Source organism: Pogona vitticeps, chromosome 6, assembly GCF_051106095.1.
Source record: "Pogona vitticeps strain Pit_001003342236 chromosome 6, PviZW2.1, whole genome shotgun sequence".
Lineage (NCBI taxonomy): Eukaryota > Metazoa > Chordata > Lepidosauria > Squamata > Agamidae > Pogona > Pogona vitticeps.
Window position 1 is genome coordinate 107466293 of NC_135788.1, and position 21225 is coordinate 107487517.

Genomic DNA, 21225 nt, shown 5'->3' on the forward strand with positions numbered 1-21225 from the left:
TTACCGCTTTCCACTTTCCCCGGCATTATTGTATTTTCCAGTGAATTTTGTCTTCTCATGTTGTCCCAAATATGATAGCCTTGGATTAGCCATTTTAGTGAGAATTTAGCCTTGGTTTGATCTAGAACCCACTTATTTACCTGTCTGGCAGTGCATGATAGCAGGTAAGCTTTCGTCTAACACCAAACTTTGAATGATTTTTTTTGCCCTGTCAGCTTTCTTCACTCTCTAGCTTTCACATCCAAATATAATAATACCATGATACGAATGATCGTGGCCTTGATCTATAGCCACGTCCTTACACTTAAGGATTTTTTTTCTAGTCCTTTCATAACTGCTCTTGGAAGTCTCCTTCTAATTTTCTTGACTACAGTCTCCATTTTCCACCCGCTAATTCTGGAAGCAAATCACTTTTTGTGCTTTCAGTTTCAGTTTTCAGCCAATCAGTCTATTACTTAACATTCAGCTATGTACTTGGATCTTTTGTTTCCCAGGCGGGTCACAATGCTTGCAGCTTCTTTTAAAATATATTTTAAAATTTTCTATTGATGGACCAAGTCTAAGTTTATTTTATTTTTGGAGCCACAGAAAACGTTCAAACTCTCACAATGCAGCAAATGAGCTGCTTTTGATATAATTTTCTTGATGGTCCAAAATCTGTCCTGTTTTTGCACCGTTTTTAAAAAATGCATGCATTCCAAGCCATTATGTGTTGCATGTGCTCATCTTCCCCACTGAATAAAGCAAGCTTGAGCCACGTGTCTGCTCGTGTTGGAAAAGTGGACTTTCTTTTAGACACACCTTTCAAGTGTGCATGGACATGTGTGATAAATGACCTGGCTGCTGGATCTTGGGATGTAGTAAGATGACAAAAATCTATCTCAGAAGTCTGAAAACTTTCCCATCTTGTTGTAAACTGCTGTTCATAGTCCAGGCTTCCAACTAAAATGAGGCACAGGGGATTAGAACTATGTACTGCCGGCCATCAAGGAAGAGTATTTATCAGCCCTAACATCTCCGACATTTCTGTTTCATTTTCCTCCTGGTACTCCGGTTGTTTCAACAGATGATTGGACACTTGACTTATATAAAGCCATAACAATTCTTGGCCCTTTGCCAGTAAGGATTATCACTGAACTTTTGAGCTGTTCCTTCCGGATCCAACACTCCCTACTCCCATCGCAGTCCCACATCTTTATTCCCAGTGTGATCACCAACCCTGTCAACAAAGGCTCAACAAACTACTTCTGTCAAACAAGACATCTGGAATGGGGGAAGACATATTATACAGAATCAGACAGCTGAATCCCTTCTGAATCAGAGTTGCGTAACTTCGGCAGCTCCAAGGGCCAGTCTCACTTCCCCACAGGAACACCTTGTCAGTTTACTTCCTTTTCTAAAGTTAAGAACAACAAACTTGAAAACGCTGTACTATTTTGCACCAAGTCAGGACAGCATGCCTTACAGATGAGGCTATTTCTGAGAGAACACCCTCTTCTGGCGTCTTTCGAGATCAGCAGTTCCCCGCACACCATGGTGGTGGTGATGGTCAGGTATCAAGGAAATGCCCAAAGAATCAGAAGGCCTCAAACTTGGTGATCAAACTTGGCTGCGGGTTAAACCACTGAAGCCTCTGTGCTGCAAGGTCAGAAGACCTGCAGTCGTAAGATCGAATCCACGCGACGGAGTGAGCCCCTATTGCTTGTCCCAACTCCTGCCAACCTAGCGGTTCGAAAGCATGCAAATGCAAGTAGATTAATAGGTACCACCTCGGTGGGAAGGTAACAGCATTCCGTGTCTAATCACGCTGGCCACGTGACCACGGAGGATTGTCTGTGGACAAAATGCCAGCTTTATGGGTTGGAAACGGAGATGAGCACCGCTCCCTAGAGTCAGACACAACTGGACAAATTGTCAAGGGGAACCTTTACTTTTACCTTTTACCCCAAGGTTTCAGACTGGTGTCCTTCCAATCTGGAGTGTAAGTACCAGGGACTAATCTTCTGCATGTAATGTGATTCCTCTCCTGTCCCTTTAGGGCTGTTTTACTACTACTTCTGTCTCCCATTTATACTTGAGGAGAAGAGCAAAACGATGTTGTGGGATGGGACAGACCTTTAGCAGCAGTCCACGTGCTTTGTATGCATCAAGTAGGAACCGGCGCTTTAAGAATTTGCGTGACCCCAGGAATTTAACTGGCACCTCATGAATTAGTGGCAATTTGCTGCCATAACCTACACCATTTCACTTAACGCACGCGTAAGTCATGAGTTGGTTTCTGGCTGCTGTGATGTGTTTTATACACACATTTTAATTTACAGCGAAAAAGGAGAAACTGCCACAAATCTGATGAATTAAACCACAAGGCCTATGGTTGTGAACTGAAAAAAATGAAAGACGTTGCAGATCTAATTCTGAAATGTATTCACTTCATGTGTGAAATGGTGGTTGGAGAGAGAGATTGAGTTCGGACAATTGTGGATCCAGGTTCAAGCTGCACAGAGCCCTGCAGCTCATGGGGTGCCTTGATCAAGCCAAGCCCCTTCATGCAGATTGAACTACTTCACAGGATTGTGAGCATCAAGTGGGGAGGAAAGAAGAGAGCAGCTTCACTGACTTGAGATCAGTAGGAGGAAGTGGGCCATAAATGTCAACAATAAGATAACAACAAATAATATGCCGATATCTATCCAAAGTCCAGAATAAATAACAAAGGTATACATTTGTACCTAAAACCCATGATCTGACTTGGGGGCTTCATCTGTGAAGACTAATGTAAAAGACTTAACTTTCAGTTAAGAGTTTTTAATGTTTTACCAGTTTTAATCATTCAATTGCATTTTAATCAGTTTTATAGTTTAATTGTTTTTAAGGTATATTTTATTGTGTTTTTAAATCTATTCTTTTAAATACTGGATCCCCTTATTGAGAGAAAGGTGGCCTATAAATAAAACAAATAAGACAAATGCATGCAGCATTTAAGCAGAATGCTGAATGAGGCTTAGAAGCTGCAGGTTCAAATTCTCACAGAGTCATGAAATCCACTGGATGATTACAGGCCAGTCTCTCTCCTGGCCTGACCTTCTCCATAGGAAAATGGGGAGGGGGGGGAAAATGATTTTGCTAAAATATAACTTAAAATAAAAGCAGGATACTGTCTGGTCAATACAGAGCTTAGGGGGAACTGGAACAGCTTGTGTAAAACAGTTATCCTGGCTAGAGGTTGAGATACATTTAAATCTTTTCTGATAAAGAGATTGTCATCTTCCTGTGTATTTCGGCTTCTAGCCAGAGGAGGTGCCAAAAAAGGATTGCATATTGATCTGTCTTTGTCCCCACAGGTGATAGGATTTCACCTGGTGGACTCTACAACACTTATAGCAGGGTTCATGAGATGGGAGGGGAAGTAAGACTAGGAAACACTGAGGACAGAAGCTGGTGCTGTTTCGATGTGTCAAAAATTGAGGAATTAAAAATACTTTTTAAAAAAATCAGTTATAGGGATGTGGTGGCGCTGTGGGCTAAACCGCAAAAGCCTGTGCTGCAGGGTCAGAAGACCAAGCAGTCGTAAGATCGAATCCACGTGACGGAGTGAGCACCCATCGCTTGCCCCTGCTCCTGCCAACCTAGCGATTCGAAAGCATGCAAATGCAAGTAGATAAATAGGGACCACCTCGGTGGGAAGGTAACAGCATTCCGTGTCTAAGTCGCACTGGCCATGTGACCACGGAAGATTGTCTTCGGACAAAACGCTGGCTCTATGGCTTGGAAACAGGGAGGAGCACCGCCCCCTAGAGTCAGACATGACTGGACAAAAATTGTCAAGGGGAACCTTTATTTTAAAAAATCAGCACCAGTTACAAACATCTGGTTAAACAAGAATCAAAAGCAGTATCTCTGCTGACGCACTCACAACTAAATCACCAGAGGGGTTTGCATAGCTCTGTCCTGGCCTGCATTTACTGGAAGCAGCAATTTAATAGATGTCTTACTTGCCAAGTTTGGGGAAAGAGTTTTTTTGGGGGGTTTTCTTATTAAAATTAACAAGGTATTTAAATACTCCCAGTATTTAAATGAACATTACTCAATCAAATCATTCTTCTGTCATTTAATGACGTCAGCATTCTAATGCCTTGTGAAAAACAGTTCCTTAATCAGATTAATGATTACTTTTTTATTTTAGGTTGGATGCATTTGAAAATGAGTCTAACTTACTGTAAATATATATCACTGTATTGCAGCAGAGGGCACAGCTGTGCCAGGATGATATCCAGGAGTTTGTGATGATCCACTCTGAATTGCTATGATTTTTTTAATGAACCCTGGATTCAAATCCCCTCACTTCTGGAAGCATACAGTAGAAGGCTAGACTAGAAGACTTATAAAACTTCTGCCCAGGCTTTATGTATAAACCTTCCAGAGCTAAGTAAAAATTACTTTTTGGACTAAAACTTCCCAGAATTCCCTGGCCAATGCATGATGACTGGGAAAGGGATGTTCTGCAAATTGCAGGAGGAAGAAAAAAACATTCCCCAGCTCTCCCTGCACCTCATGATTCCCCAGGAAGGTTTAAGGGTTCCCAACCTTGGGTCCCTAGCTGTTCCTGGACTACAACTCCCAACAATCCGGACCAGCACAGCTAGTGGTAAAGGCTTCTGGGAGTTTTAGTCCAAGAACATCTGAGGACTCAAAGTTAGCAACCACTGTCTTAGATCATGACTGAAGAACACCTGGGCTTCCAGAGGCTTGTGAACTACTTATAGTCCAGCAATATCTTGAGGGTCTCATGGCTGCCTTGTGTTCTTAACTATTTATTTCCATAACCAAAAGCAGATTTACTAGATCCTGCCCTCCTCTCCCATCAAGATGTTGGCTCTCCCTGCCCAGACTCACCCTGCAGCAGCCTTATGGGCGGCCTCCACCGCATTCCGGATGTCTTTGATGCTCCCGTCTGCCACATAAGATGCGATTTGGCCAGTGTGGTTAAGGATAGGGCAGGAACTCATGGAATCTGGTCTCTTCTGAGCACCGCCGTAGTACAACTTGTAAGTTTGGTCCACGCTGCTGGCAGTCAAGGAAAATAAAAAAAGATGAGTAGATGCATTCTTGACCCTTAGTTTATTGTGCAATAAATTTTTTAAACCATTTTCAAGAAGAAACACAAAATGCTTCAAAGAGTTCCTGGAAAGAACTCTGGGCATTGCACTTCCGCAAGGGTGATGAAAGCAGCCAGTGTGGTCTAGCACAGAGATCCCCAACCCCCGGACCGTAGCTGGTCCGTGGCCTGAGCTGAACTGGGCTGCGGAGACAGTCCCCCTGCCCTCTCCCGCACGCACTCACTCCAGCACAGCTAATTTGCGCATGTGTGCACTCCAGCACACCTGTGTGAGAGCCTCACCACCACTTGTGCACATGCATGCTCGTTCGCACATGTGCACGAGCGCAGGGGGTGCCCCGCCTTCACCAGCCGGTCTGCAGGGTGAAAAAAGGTTGAGGACCTGATCTAGCAGTTAGTGTGTTACACTAGGACAGAGGAGACCTAGATTCAAATTCCCATTTAACCATGGTAGCTCCCTAGAAGGTGACAATAGCAAATCACCTCATGAACATCTCACAGAAGCAACCTGATAATGCATAATAACAAGGGGGCTGAGAGATATCATGGTGATGAGATCTCTAGCACCTCCCCCCATTAAATTAGAACAAGCTTGTTTGGAAGTGGTTCAGGATCTAAAACAACGAACTGTGAGATAGTATTCTGTCCTGCTGTTTTGTATCTTCACCAAAGCAGATTCTTCTTCTTAAAAAGTAAAAGCCTCCTCTGTATAAATCAGGCAAACCTGTGGGCCAGGGGCTGGTTGCAGCCTCCTCAGGATAATTTTGTAGTCCCCAGCTCTCCTCTGCTCCCCAACCCCCCATTTCCCCCAGTTTAAAAACCCTCACAGGTGGACTAATGCTTTCAGAAGCCTTCCCGAACAGGAATTTATCCTTTCACAGGGCCCCAAACATATTTCAATGCCCCAAATTATAAGTTTTTCAAAACCAGAAGCAGATTTTACGATAACCCCTGGTTTCACCGTTTCTGCATTTTTGATTTGTGGACAAGAAAATGTGTTCCTTGTCCCATTAATGTATCCAACCCCTGACATAAAGTCTACTACTACTTTTGTTATTGGGGGAGGGTCATGAGAGCCATCGAGTATATTTAATCCTGTTCTTACCTTGAGATCTTTCTTTCCGCTTCAGACCCAATCAAGTGTGAGGTTTTATTTTCTGCACAGATGAGAGGGAGGCCGGGCCCCTGTGAGGTAGCAAAGGTTTTATAGTTGAGGTCCACAATGCCGGGCCGTGGGCGGATCTCCCAGTTGGGTCTCACATATTCATACAGGCCCTGGATCAGAAACAACAACAAAAAACAAGTTCAAGATTTGTTTTTATTTATTAATTACCTATCAATCCAACTGTTCCTTCAATGAGTGCAAGTTGACAGACGTAACTTGCCTCCTCCCACTTTAACTTTACAACAGCCTGATGAGGTAGATCTAAAAGGACAGAGATTGGCCCTTATCAGTTTCACCATCCCCTAGAGACTAGGGACTGAATTTCCTAGGAACTAATCATGCACACTGACCACTTCATACCACATTGATTCTTAACAAATTTAAGGGCCAAGCAAACAAAATGTAAGTCCCTGGTTTCAATTAAGTGGTGAACCATGCAGTAACATGTGTGAATGGATCATCAGGATTCGCACTTGATGCTGAAGAGGCACACTTAACTGTATCCTGAACCTGCCCATGCCTCGTCCATCTGGGCCGAGGAGGATGAGATGAGAAAGACCTGTTTTTTTGGACTGCAATTTATAGAAGTCCACTGCTACTATGACCACTGGCTGCGGGACGCTGGGAGATGTAGTTCAAAAGGCCAAGACTTCTCCCTCAGTCTCCTACACAAGTCAGGTTGTCACAAACCTCTTTGCCACCATCCCGACCGTAGCCGCTTTCCTTGTCTCCCCCAAAAGCCGATGCCGCATCTAACATGTTGTGGCCATTGATCCACACCGTCCCAACCTGCAAACTGAGGAGACAAAAAGGGCGGGGGAGGTAAGTGTGCAAAATGTCATCAGTAGAGCTGCTGAAACAGAAAAGACTTTTAAAACATTCTTTGTGAATGGGTGAGGGGAATAAATGCAATTATTGCCTAAGGCAATTCAGGCCAACCGAGTCTTCGCTTGAAGCCGAACTATACAGACCTCCACCACACCTGAAAGCAGCAAGCAAGTTTAGGAGGTGATGACCAAGCTATGCAGCAGAGCTCCATCTTCTGAGAGAAAGGAACAGCCAGGCTACTCATAAGAAAATGGCTAGGAGACTGTCCCTTTTGTGGCCCAGCATGAACCCCCTGAGGCAGCAGACTCACTTCGCCTAATGGAGAGGCCGGCTCTGTTTTGATGCTGAGAATCCTGTGTGTGGTGCAGAATATAACATAATCCTATGTACTGACCACAATAGGAACAAGCATCAGCATGGAGCTTTGGGAATATTATGGAGGAAAGGATCATTCATAGAATCATATAAAAGTGAAGTGGGAAGGGGCCTACAAGGCCATGAAGTCCAACCCCCTGCTCAATCATTGGAGGACATTTAGTAGAGGTTCTAGTCTAGGGCATCTTGGAGGACTCTCAGATTCACATTCTTGGGATGTCTGGGGAAATATTTCATCTGTTCAGTGCAATCTCTTTGATTTCCAACTGTGGTTCTACAGCAAAAAGAGCTAGAAATGGAGTGGAGATTCCTGATATTGTAAGGTGTCTTGTATGACTTGAGACGGGGGGGGGATATGGGTGAGGGGAATAAATGCAGATTTATGTCATTTCCAGAAGGTACCTGTGTTAAGTCTGTTGCAGAAACACCAACCAAGAGTTCCGTGGCACCTTAAAGATTACTGTGTTTTATCTGGCTTAGTTGTTTCATGAACTACAGCCTGCTTCTGATGCATATAGAGATGGGTGGCAGTCTGTGAAAGCTTAAACCAAATAAAACTTGAAAGTTTGTAAAGTCCCACCAGATGGCCATATTTATATAAATCTCTCCCACAGAAATTATCACCCGTAAATAACTTCTTTTGAGAGGGAGCACAACAGCTAACGTGCTAGTTTATTTCCATTTACTATTGATTGTTGTTGTTCTGTTTATTATGTATTATTTATTTGCTGCCTGCACACCTTATTTCCTCTAGCAAGCTCAAAGCAGTGTCTATGACGTTCTTCCTCTCCACTCTGTCCTCACAACAACCCTGTGAGGTAGTGTCAGGCTAAAAGATTACAATTGGACCATGGTCAGCTGCTGAGTTTCACACCCGAGGAGACTTGAGCCCAAATCTCCTGAGATTCAGTCCATCTCTCTAACCACCACACTACACAGTTTTAACTTGCAACAAGATGTTATTTAAAAAACAACAGGGGAGTTTTCAAAGACTGTCACCCTTCAGCTGTAAGTCTGCAGCAATACAGTGTGTTCTGCCACTTTGCTTAGCGGCAGAGGTGGGTAACTTTAGCCCCCCCCCCCAGTCGCTGGGACGATTGGCGTATCCAACAGAAAATGAGGAAGATTTCACTTTCCCATCCCTGCTGTACTGCATATTTAGTTGTGATCTGAGAGTGTGTTTCCCGGGCGAGACCTGCAAATGTCTATGCGGCTACTACCTAGGAATGAAATTGTTCAGTTTCACTGAACCCTGAATCTCTTGGCCTATCGGAGGGGGATGCCTTGATTAAATTTCTGAAGGAGAGATCTGGAGTGGCAGAAACGGGGAACCCCAGCAGGAAAGACACTGTAGGTCAGATCTTTATGCTGTAGGAAAGAGGTATAGTCCGGAATGGGGAGGGGGGAACCCACCTGCGAGCAACTTCGAGAGCCAAGGAAAGGGTTTCTGTCCACACACTGGCCACCAGCCCAGATGGGGTGTTATTTCCCAAAGCAATTGCTTCCTTTGCGGTCCGGAAAGTCAACGAGACCAGCACAGGTCCAAAGATCTGGAACAGAATGCATTGAACACATTATGCATAATGAAAAAGGCATGCACAAGAGAGTCAAAGAAATCTATTTACTGGGTTCAAGTACTGCCCAAGAACCATATTGCAAATGTAGAATCTAGTGCGAAAACTGGGTGCAAAAAAGGGTTTTCCATTAAAGAATGGACAAAGTTTCTAGTCCTTCTGCTCCCACTCTCACCACTCTAAAATGGAAGAATGCTGGAAAAGTCCTCCAGAACATCACCTGTTTCGCACCTCTCTCTAAGGATATCCCATAGAGGCCTTCTGGAAGTAAGAGTTGGGTGCAACTACAGTTGTGCCCCACTTAACAATTGCCTCGCTTAACGAGGAAATAGCTTTACGATGAGGTTTTTGCGATCGCAAAAGCGATTGCAAAACAATGTTTTAAATGGGGTTTTTTCGCTTTGCGATGATCGGTTCCCTGTTTCAGGATCCGATTCTTCGCAAAATGATGTTTTTTGAACAGTTGATCAGCGGCTTCAAAATGGCCGCCGGCTTTCAAAATGCCCCCCCGCGCTGTTTTCTAGGGACGGATTCCTCACTTTACAGGCACCAAAAATCACCGCTGTATGGAGGATCTTCGCAAAACAAGCAGGTATTCAGCCCATTGGAATGCATTGAAGGGTTTTCAGTGCTTTTCAATGGGCTTTTTTGTTTTGTTTGACGACGTTTTCACTCTACAGTGATTTCGCTGGAACGAATTAACATCGTCAAGTGAGGCACCACTGTATTCCAGATGGCACTGGTCATCGCTCTCAGTCCTAGTGCTTCTCTTATAGAGCTGAGGATCCACCACTTCCTGTCTCCTCCTCTCAGTCTGTTCTAATCCTGAACCTGTTCATGGCTCTTTCTTGAGAGTGAGCTAAACGCTTCCTCTCTGGGCCAAGTGCTCATGGCCTTGAGATGTGGTTCAGGACAAGCTTTTCTGTCAAATATTTTTTAAAAGAAACCTAACAGCTTTTGCTTAAGCTTAACCTGCCTGGTTTATTGCTCCAGAGGGGGGAAAATCAGTAACATTTAAAAGCTCATAGGAACGGTGTTGCTGTTTATTGTGTTAACTAAAAGATCTCCTCACTGAGCTTTTATTCAGAACCAATACCGCTCCCTTATTAAAATGTTTATATCTCAGTTCTTTTTTCTACCACAGGCGGGAGCCCTTTCCTCATTAGCAGCACATTTATTTCCTAGACAAAACTCACAGGTTGACACACAGGGAGCGAGCTTAGAAAAGTTTAAAAAAAAATTCTGGGATTTGTAACTCTAAAGTAAAAATTTTCAGCTCTGAACATGGACAACAATCACGTATTGCCCCCCCCCGTCCTCCCACTGCATATCTAGAAAGAAAGAAAAGAACTAATTTCATCTTGAAAACCATGCCATCCAACTTTTAGATGACATTGTTCTCCTGCCCCCCCCACTTTTTGCAGAGACCAGTCCTCCCCTAGTCCCCCCCCTTTTTTTAAATGACCAAAAAAATTGGAATTGCAGCTCTTGGGAGTCCCTAGGAGTGATCATCCACTTCTTAAATATATAACAGCTGTCTCTCCAATACTGTTTAACACCTCAAATATTCATTTTTTAAAAAAAGAGTTTCTAATTATTTCTATCTGCTTTTTTTCCCATTTGTCAAAGTCTCCCATTCCCCTGCTTCACAGCCTTCGTAATGCAGACGGGCCTGCAGTTCCTCAGTGCAAAGGAAAATGTGCTCTGCCAATGCTCAGAACTGCTTTATTGCCAATCTGCCTACTCTTGAGTAGTTAAACAGTGGCCCACACCAGCCCTGGCATCCTCCTACCTCTTCTTTCACACAACGGGAAGTAGTGTGCACGCCAGTGATTAAGGTTGGAGGGTAGAACAGCCCACTTGATGGAAGAGATGCCCAGGCCTGGTAGACCTGAAGAGAAGAGAAAAGGAAGTTATTTATTTTCAAATATTTATTTTCAAAAAAAGGAACTACTACAGCTGCCCCTTCCATCTGTGAGATGGTTGCTACTAAGTGTGCGCCACCCCTGCCAGCTTGTACATGGACTCCTCTTCTTCCTCAGACATCCTCGCCTTTGGAACTTATTTGCATAAGAGCATGGGGGGGGGGGAGAAACAGTGGGGGTGGGTGAATCGACAGCAACAGAGTAAAGGAGGAGGTGGTGCCCCCAGTGAGTGAAGGGACAGTGTGGCAGTAGCTTCAGGGCCAGCCTTGTTGGGGAGCAGCACAATTTGCTGCTCCTGCAGATTCTGCACAAAGCAGCTTCCTCCACTCTACCTAACGATAGGGCCAGCCCTGCAAGGCAGCTAATGGTAATAATATAACAACAGTGAAAGAAGGAACACAGGGAAGGACATGTATTTTATAAGCTGGCAGCAGGGAAGGGGTGCTAACGGGGCACTTTGAAAATCAGATGCCAATTTAAGATTGTGTTAACACAATATGGAGAGAAGGCACCTGGGTCTATATTTTTTAGAGCAGTTAAAACCTTTCTCCTCCCTAAAAGTTAGATTAGTATTAATAAATAAATGAATAAATAATTAAAGAAAAAATCTCAAGCATCTCTTTCTCCAGTACCTAGGATTCTACTTGTTGCCCAAAATTCCAACCCCAAACTGGGTCTCATGAAGCCCCATACAGCCCCTATAGGCATCAATCTTCATCCAGGGGATTGAAGTCCTGCAAGGAAAAACAGAATCTCAAAGAGCCCCTTCATCAGACTAGAATCCCCATCTTCATCCAGTTCCTTTTTTCTGCTACAACTCCCAGAATCTGCCAACAGAAAGGTCAGGAGCGCCAGCACCACCTCTCTTTACCTCAGCCCCTTCAACCCGAGCATCTTCCACCAGGCTCTCGATAGCATCTCGCTGCTTCTCGCTAGCCAAGGCACCCAAGTCCACGGCTTTGTCCAGAGAGTCCCCTATGCGGAGCTGTCCCATTCGGCACTTCAGGCGTTGAATGAAGTCTTTGGCAATGGATTCCTGCAGGAGCAGCTGAGACCCAGCATTGGGGATCTGAACATACAGACGGACAAGTGTTAATGAATGCCTTGTAATCCAGGAGCAGGTAGTGCTTCAGTTGTTGGGGTGGTGGGAATCTACCCTAAAGATAGTAAGTAACCTAGTTGTCAGAAGCAATTTCATTGGGGCTGTAGAACAGCAGAGGAAAAGAGAAGAGAAGCTGTTCTATCATTTCTGCTAAGAAACTACAGTGGTGCCTCGCTTAACGGGCGTCCCGTTTAACGACAAATCCGCATAGCGACGATTTTTTTGCAATCATTTTGCGATCGCATTGCGATGATTTAAGTAGGGAAAAATCGCTTTGCGATGATCGGTACCCTGCGATGATTTCCCAACAGCTGATCGGCGGTTCCAAAATGGCCACCGGGTAAAAAAAATGGCCGCCCGCTGTGTTTTCGCCTGGATTCCTCGCTTACCGGGCAGCGAAAATGGCCACCGTATGGAGGATTTTCGCTTAAAGGTGAGTTTGAAGCCCATAGGAACGCATTGAAGGGGTTTCAATGCATTCCTATGGGCTTTTTAAACCTGCATAGCGATGAAATCACTTTGCAGTGATTTTTGCTGCACGGATGATCATCGCTATGCAGGGCACCACTGTACTTGTTTTCAGCCTTTCCACAGCTGTTAACTAGGGCAGCAATTCCACCAAGCTACTAGAATTGTTTCTCTCCTGGCTGGTGACTGCCTGCCTGCTTGTTTGCTTGCCTGCATCCTTGGTCTGTTCCCATCCCTTTTTCCTTCTGCTATCATGCAAGCCTGAGGGCAAGGAATATCACACCTTTCATCTTTGTGACCTCCTCTGTGAACCTTTGGTGAGAGCTACATAGTAGAGTAAAATGCTTTAGAAAAATCAAATAAATTAGGAAGCGCTGTCTAAAACTATTATTTGGCTTGGTTTAAAAATATGCCCCATTCATTACAGTGAATATATGTGTACGAGTGCTTCTACATTTTTATACACTTACATAGCCTTGATCATGTGCAGTCTCCCTCTGCCTTTACAGGTTTTTAATATGTTTCCTTTCTTTTCTGGAACTGAGAAAACTAGATGGCCGTTTTGCTATGCCTGGGACAGACAGCTACAAAGGGCCACCTGTTTTTCCAGTCCCCACCTTCTGACTCTCTTGAAAACGGCACTTTTGGCTTCCAACGCAACCAGAAGTGATTCAGAAAAAAAGTGGTTTGGGAACTGACTGGGCTAGGTAAAATTTAGGGGCTGTATCTTACTAACAGGCTTCCAGTTGCTAACTTCACCATGAAAAAAGGAAAGCAATGGGAAGGTATCCCTCCACATATCCCTTTTGGGTGAATAAGACATAAGACATAAGACATAAGAAATTTATTTGTCATTGCGCTCACAAGTGGGTGCAACGAAATGAGGTGCTCTTCCCCAAGGTAAAACTGGACAACACTACAAAAAAAAAGTTAAAATATACACAACTTTCACCATCCAAATATAGATACCCCGTTTTCTCTCAGCAATTAAAAAGTCCACCAAAAACTTATGGCCCCGCATTTAAACTCAATACTGCACTTGGGTAAAAACTGTTCTTGAATCTGCTTGTCCTTGCTTTCAATACCCTGAATCTCCTTCCTGATGGTAATAGTTTAAAGAGCTGATATCCCGGATGAGAGGAGTCTTTCAGTATGTTAGATATCTTCCTCTTACATCTGTTCTTATACAATTCTTCCAAAGAGGGGAGTGAACAGCCAATGATGTTTTGGGCCGTCTTGATCGCCCCTTGAATTGCCTTTTTCTCTGCCACTGTGCAGCTCGTGAACCATACACAGAGACAGTAGGATAATATACTCTCAATTGAACTCCGATAGAAGGTGATTAACAAACTCTCAGTCAATTGTTGCTTTCTAAGAATCCTTAGAAAATACAACCGTTGTTGTGCCTTCCTGATTAACGCAGCGGTGTTTGCACTCCAAGTCAGGTCATTTGTTATGATAGTCCCAAGAAACTTACATTCAACCACCTGTTCCACACAAACTCCATCTATATACAGTGGCTGAATGTCTGCTCTTTTTTTCCTATAGTCCACTATGAATTCCTTGGTTTTTTGGATGTTAAATAAAAGATTATTTTTTTTGCACCAGCGGGATAGCTGTAATACCTCGTCCCGATACGCAGACTCATCATCCCCAGAGATAAGTCCTACTAGTGTAGTATCATCTGCAAATTTGATAATCCTATTACTGGGATGGTTATTGGTGCAATCTGATGAATAAATGGAGAACAGTAGTGGACTAAGGACACAGCCTTGTGGAGTGCCAGTGCTGAGTATCTTGTCAGTAGAGATGTAGTCAGAATAAACCCTCAACCCAGCGACTTCCACGAGACCCATGCCTCAAAATAACATACCGGCCCCCGGTTCAGCCAGACGGCATCTGCCAACCCATCCACAGCACTATCCAAGTCTGCCGAGTCAAAGACAATGAAGGGTGACTTTCCTCCAAGTTGGAGAGAAAGCTTCTTGCCGGTCCCAGCGGTGGCGCGGCGCAGGCTGCGGCCCACCTGTAGTGATGACATCGTTCCGTGGGCATCAGGAAGGGACACATTTAGAGAGCTGTTCCTCTCTCATTCTGCTTTCCCAAATGTATAAGACCCCCTACAAAAATGGCATAAAACCTCTCAGCCACAATCATTGCTTCTGGCTGGGCCACAAGGCAAACTTGGGTTCTGCCAGCTTTCCTCAAAATGAGCACCCTTTCTGATGTGTTCACCCCAGACCCTCACCAACAACAGCCAGCTACAGAGGCTACTCCAGTCCCACACAGAGAGATGATGGCATGCCAACAAACCTTCGGTTAAAGCGGCTGAAAGAAGCTGAAGTCCCAATTCTCCAGCCACCTTGTTTCCAAATACTAGGCCCTAAGAAAGCAAAGACGGAAAGCCATGGAGGCTTAAACACAGTTCAGATTACTTCACCTGGGGGAAAAAAAACTGCCTTCCACAGAAGAAGCTCCATTCTCAGCTGAAACCAGAGCTTGGGGCCAGCGCTATTAAAACTTCTTTAGCTGTTCATCTCTTGCCACTTTGGTGCAGACCAAGGGCTAATAACATATTTTAAAACAGCAATGGAAGCATTAATGGACGCTTAACTTTACAGAGGACTGAATAACCCTTTGTTTTCTCAGAAATACACAGTCCAGGAGGCAGCTGCCCACACCTTTTGGGATGCTCAGAGCAAGAACAGGCAAAGAGTGGTCCCGAAGGTTACCTTGGCAGCCCCCAGTCCTCCCTTCCACACTCTCTGTCAGCCTCTAAAAGAGGAGACTGACCTTTAAACTAGGCAAGAGGGCCGCTCTCTCTCTTGCATTATTTGAAACCTCCAAATATCATTCTGAGGTGTACTTCTAGCTCCTTCCACTTTCATTTGTGGCTTCCAGAGTGTCTAAGAGGCCAGAAAATTGGAACCTGGATCCATCACAGTTGACCATCTCCCCCACAAAAGTCTAGAGCACACTTTTGTTCTGTTAATGGGGTGCTCTAAACATTTCAGGAAGTTTTGTGTGGCTCCTCACACTCTTCCTAGACTGTTCAGTTGTTGGAATCGAGGTCTCACACTGTTCCAAGTGGGGCGAGACTCTTATTTTCACGTAAAAATGGAACAGAAAACACACACCTTGCCTGTTTTAAATAAACAAGGAGAAGGGAATAACAATAACGTAAGACTTAACAAAACAAACAACCACGCAAGAACTTGCTTCGAGAATCCAGGGAACGGTAACGAGGTGCTTGTCAAGGTAATAAATGAGAAATGTGAGAAGTTACTTTTGAAAAGTAGCATTCTAAGCTCTTGCTGAAAGAGCCGATTTATGTTCAGGCCAGACCACAGCAGGCATTCTCTGACCTCTCTCACAACCAAATTCCTTGCATTATTCCCACACCTCCATGGATACTGAGGTAATCATATGGAATCCTTCACTGCCTCAGAACAACCACATGTGCCAAATAGTGGTGGTCGGCAAGCTTTGGCCCTCCAGGTGTTTCAGGCTTCAGCTAGTATAGAAACCTGCATCACAACAACCAATACTAAGGGATTGTAGGAGCTGTGGCCTGAAATTCCTGGATAGCCAAAGATTCCCAACCTCTCCATAAGGAAAAATAAGATGACACTCCTAGGACAGTATCTTTTTGCCATACAAGGTGCTGAAAGGGGTCTAGAGCCATACATATGTAGCAGTTTGAGGGCCTATGAGGTCCAAACAACAACAACAACCTAGTTACGCTTTAAGCCTCTCTCTAGCATCTTTGAAATAAGAACACCACTTACCTCAACACAACCAGCAAAAGCCACTTTGTCAATGTCTGGATGGGCAGCCAAGGCCTCTCCCAGTCCTTCATCGCCCGTGACAACATTGAGAACCCCAGGAGGTAGCCCCACCTGGGCACAGATCTCGGCCAGGAGCAGAGCTGTAAGCCGGGTAGAGCTGGCTGGTTTTACGACCACGGTGTTTCCTATTTGGCAAGGCGGAAGGCAGGCAGAGTGGGATGCGTGTTGAAAAAAAATGCCAGTCATATCCATTCCCACACTCTTCCCGCCCATATGTGGTGAAACTATCTCCCAAAGAGAGCGCTCCAGGTGTGGTGGAATAAAATACCATCATCCTCAGTCAAAGACAGAAAAAAAGGGGGGGCATAACTGCCTAGCACAGAAGGCGGCCACTAGTTTGAGGGGAGGCTCCTTTGTACAGCGGGACTAATTTCTAGTTTCACAAACTTTTTATAGCTCCCCGTCTATCACTCAATAATATAGAAGCCAAAGAGGAAACTGTAACAAAATGCCATTAGATGGTTGGGGGGCAAAGATGACTTGAGAAAGATCTTGCTAGAACGTTTACAAAAAGGTGAATTGTATGGAGAAGGGGGCTAAAAAAACCCTCCATCTGGATATAATGAAACTAAGGCGCTGCAAGGCAGAATAAACAAAAGAACATTATTCTGCTCATAACACATGATTTACATGTGGAATTCATCCCCACAGGGTGTGGAGGGAAGAGCCAGCTGCTGAAAGAGATTAAAGAATTCCTTGGGAGAAGAGGTCTATAAGCAGGCAGTAACAGTGAAAGCTAAATATTTATTTATTTATTTGAATTATACCCCGCCCATCTGGTCTAAAAGACCACTCTAGGCGGCTAAAAAAAAGCAAAGCGTGCTGCTTATATACCGCCCCATAGCACTTCAAGCACTCTCTGGGCAGTTTACAATTTTAATTATACAGGCTACACATTGCCTCCCCAGCAAGCTGGGCACTCATTTTACCGACCTCGGAAGGATAGAAGGCTGAGTCAACCTTGAGCCGGCTACCTGGGATTGAACCCCAGGTCGTGAGCACAGTTTTGGCTGCAGTACAGCGGTTTAACCACTGCGCCACAAGCAAAGAAATCTCAGGCACAAATGGAGACCTGTTTTCAAACTGGATTTAGACTAATTATAAAAACAAATTAATTCCAAAATCAATAGGGGCATGATTAATATCTAAACTTCAGTAAGAGAGAGAACAAAAAGAAAAATAATTTATTGCCCTTTCATGACACCCTGCCATTCTTTCTGCCTAACAGTGCAGCTAGTCCTGGCAGTCCAAGGATCCCTTGCTGAACTTTTGGGCCAAGTGGGATCTGAACCCGGGTCTCACCAGTCTTAGACCAAAAGCCTAAGCGCTATACTAGAAAGTTTTTCACTACCTGCTTGGATCAACAGAGAGATTTCTTTGCTTTTACGTACCCATGGCCAGCGCCGGACACACCTTCCATGCCAGGGTCAGCAAAGGAAAATTCTGAGGGACAAGAGCAGCCACAACTCCTGTTGGGAAAAGACTCAGGTTTTTCATCATGTGAAGGTAGAATCTAGGTAGCCTTCTATAGCCTGATGCTTCACAAATGCATTCAACTACAACTCCCAGCATTTCCCAGACAAGATGAGAGAACCTGACCTAAAGCAGTAAAAAGAAAGAAGGCAAACCAAGACACCTGAGTATATAAAGAAACAAGGAGGGCTAGTGCGATAGGATGTTTGCTGTTATGTCTTTAACTTTATTTGTTTAAATAAGGTAGCACCAGAAGTCCAGAGACAAGATTTCAGACTGTAGGACCCACCAGGGTCAAATGAGCTACAAACCCACCACGACTCAAGGGCTTTATAGGCTGCACCTTCTTTACCTTTGGTACAGTTGGAGGATCTTGGATGCAATGTTTATTTTATTATTTTAGTTGCCCTGGCCATGTTTTCTTCAAAAAAAAAAAAGCAGATTAGAAATATGATACAGAAATATATCATTAAATAAAGTGTATGGGGACAAGGTGTTCCTCCTTTCTAAAAGCATTATTTGAATAAATCGTCACTTCTGGAGACTTTATTGAAAGTAATGTAAGTTTATGGTTCCAATTTAGTCAACAGTGACAAAAACCCAAAGAGAAATAAGAATCAACTCTCAACTCTGGAGAGCTAATATCCTACAAAGTAGAGATGTGAAGGCATTGGGGTGGGGGGAATGACCTCATTAAAAAAAACAAAATTCTTTTTTTTCTGTAATTTTTAGAGCTCTTTGCTAGGTCTTCACATTTCTGCCATGAAGAACCAAGGTTTAAGAGAGCACATATATGGATCCAATTTCCAGTTGACTATGGAACAGGAGACAAGGGGTGGCTTGGAGTTACTAGTTTTTCAAATAACAGGAACATGTCAGGGGAGACTGCAATCATACCTTGCAGCCCAAATTTAAGAGACACATCCATGTACTTGAATCCCAGGTTGTTTGCTTCCGATGAGGACAATAAACATCTCACATCTAGCACCGTGGTAACATTTTACTCAGCGCTTATGGGGATAAAAGCACACAACACTGGCAAAAAAAATGTGGCTCAGAATGATGGTGAAGAGGTTCTCTCTAGACTAGGGCTGCAGCCCAAAATCCAACTCACCAAGGGGCTTCCAGTTCTTCATCTCTACTTCCATCAGCTGGGCCCAGCCTGCATGATGGTAGAAGTGTCGGATAACCAAAGGCAGGTCTGTGTCTCGAGCTTCCCGGATTAATTTCCCGCTGTCTAAGCTCTCCAGAAGGGTGAATAGCCGTTGGTGCTTCTGGATGGTCCGGGCCACACTGAGGGAAGAGATGTACCATGTCATGATGGCTACATGGCTACACAGAGAAAAGATCAAAGTACCAAGTGTGTGGTTCCATATTTCAGCACCGTGTTTGTCTGAAGTAGGAGAGGACAACATGCTGCTTCTCAGTTTGTATGTGCCCCCACAGACCTAAATGTTATCACTCTGGGAGCTGTCTACACCCTCACGTTTTTTTAACTAAAAAGGCTTAAAATATTCCTTTATACCTTCGAAAGGGCATGGAGATGATTTGTGTCATATTTTATGCGACCCACACACTCATGGGTCCCTCTTCACTTCAAAACAGTTTTAATAAATGTTTTGAGAGCACAAGTAGATTTTTTTTCAGTTTTATAAAACAATATTTTGTAATAAAAAATATTGGGGGGAGTTGGTATGTTCCTCCAAGATCCAGGAAAGAAGGTGTATAGCATCTGGAGGCTGCCCATTCCATTTTCAAGGTGAGCTGTAATATCTTCAATAATAAACAGCCCCGATGAATACATCAGCGTTATAAATATTGATCAGCTTCTCCGGATGCCCAAATTTCACACAAACTACTCTTGGAAATGCAGGTTGAGAAGGCAGCTGAAAATTCTGTCAGAGATCCCTCAGGCACCTGAGCCTTGAACTACTGTTTCTACAGATCTCTTAGGAGGAAGGAAATTCTGTCAAGCCAAATTCTGTCAAGAAGAAGAATAAACCCAATGAAAGAGGTGCCATGATAATTCTCGAAGAACCAGGAAATAATTTCACGAATCAGCAGGAATGGCAGTTTCTGTAGCAGGAATGGAAAGAGGCGCAACTTCAGGTTATTAAATGTCTCGATACAGCCCTGGTACAGCCTCACTGACAGCTGAAACGTATCAGTCAGGAATGGGTGTTAACCTGAAAGAGACAGGGGTGGATTCTGCCTAAGCTTGTTCCCATAAAAATTCAGCTGTATGACTTTTAAATTGATCCAAGGATTAGGGACAGTGTGGCTCGGGCCTGAAGGACGTTTGTTCTTCAGATATTGGTCAGGTACCTCCTCAAAGCATTTTGCTGCCTGAGATAGAGGACAAGTTGGTATCCTGCTTCCTCTACGTTCCTGAAGAGGCCTAGACCAGTCATTTCAATTTAGCTGACAGGAAAGGACCCGCCGCCAAACCAGAGAACAGCAGGGCAGGCGTAAAGCTAGATATGTCAACAATCTACCAGTTTCCCACCACCACCATCTGCTACCTCCCTTTGCCTCACGGTAAGGGTTTGCCCGGAGGACTGACCCCTTGCAACTGCCACGTACTTGTATAGGTGCCGGGCTCGGACATGGCCAGGCAGCTGGCTCCAACTTTCAAAGGCTTTGGTGGCAACTTCAACCGCTACGTCAACATCTTCTCTGCTGCCCTGAAGGGTGGTGGCCAGAAGCTCCCCTGAGGGGTTTTGGGGGAGAAAGCAAAGAGGGGCCATTTCAGAACAAATTGAAAGACCTGTGAAACCATGACCACAACAACAATCAAGAGCAAATGCTACAAAAGCTTCTAAATGAAAATTGCACCAGTATTCTTAATAACCTGAGGTTTCTTCTTTCAAGAGAGAGAAAACATGAGCAGAATTTGTCTCCACGCTTAGGGAATGCGAGCCAAAACGACAATGTGGATGTCACAAGGCCGATCTATATTCTATTATATTTCAGTAAGTCAGGAAAGAGGAAAGAATTAACCAAAACACAGAGGAAACACACATCAGGGTTGACCAAGGACAGTGATGCTGCCTGAGATCCTAAGATGAATTACTGTAATACAGTGGTGCCCCACATAGCGACGTTAATCCGTTCCGGATTAATCGTCGCTATGCAAAAACATCGCTAAACGGGTCAAAAAACCCCATAGGAACGCATTAAACTTCGTTTAATGTGTTCCTATGGGGCCCCAAACTCACCGTTCAGTGAAGTTCCTCCATAGCGCTGCCATTTTCGTGCCCTCGGTAAGTGAGGGCAGGGCGCGAAAATTGTTGCGGCGACCATTTTTGGCGTCCAGCGGCCATTTTGGAACCGCCAATCAGCTGTTTAAAA

The 21225-nt window shown here is 44.3% G+C and overlaps 1 protein-coding gene across 2 annotated transcripts in view; it reads right to left on the minus strand.

Annotated features, from left to right (window-relative positions):
- ALDH16A1 (aldehyde dehydrogenase 16 family member A1) overlaps positions 1-21225 on the minus strand; it is a 55540-nt gene that overhangs the window by 23031 nt on the left and 11284 nt on the right. The window contains exons 5-15 of one of the 2 annotated variants that reach the window (XM_072976683.2): positions 20458-20584; positions 18989-19167; positions 17793-17870; positions 16342-16526; positions 14427-14579; positions 11855-12052; positions 10851-10949; positions 8898-9034; positions 6972-7077; positions 6222-6391; positions 4894-5061 (exon numbers count right to left, since the gene is read on the minus strand). In XM_072976683.2, the coding sequence (XP_072832784.2) occupies positions 4894-5061; positions 6222-6391; positions 6972-7077; positions 8898-9034; positions 10851-10949; positions 11855-12052; positions 14427-14579; positions 16342-16526; positions 17793-17870; positions 18989-19167; positions 20458-20584 (1600 nt within the window). Of the gene's footprint in view, positions 1-4893; positions 5065-6221; positions 6392-6971; positions 7078-8897; positions 9035-10850; positions 10950-11854; positions 12053-14426; positions 14580-16341; positions 16527-17792; positions 17871-18988; positions 19168-20457; positions 20585-21225 lie in introns of both variants that reach the window. The other variant, XM_072976682.2, reaches the window with a different exon arrangement.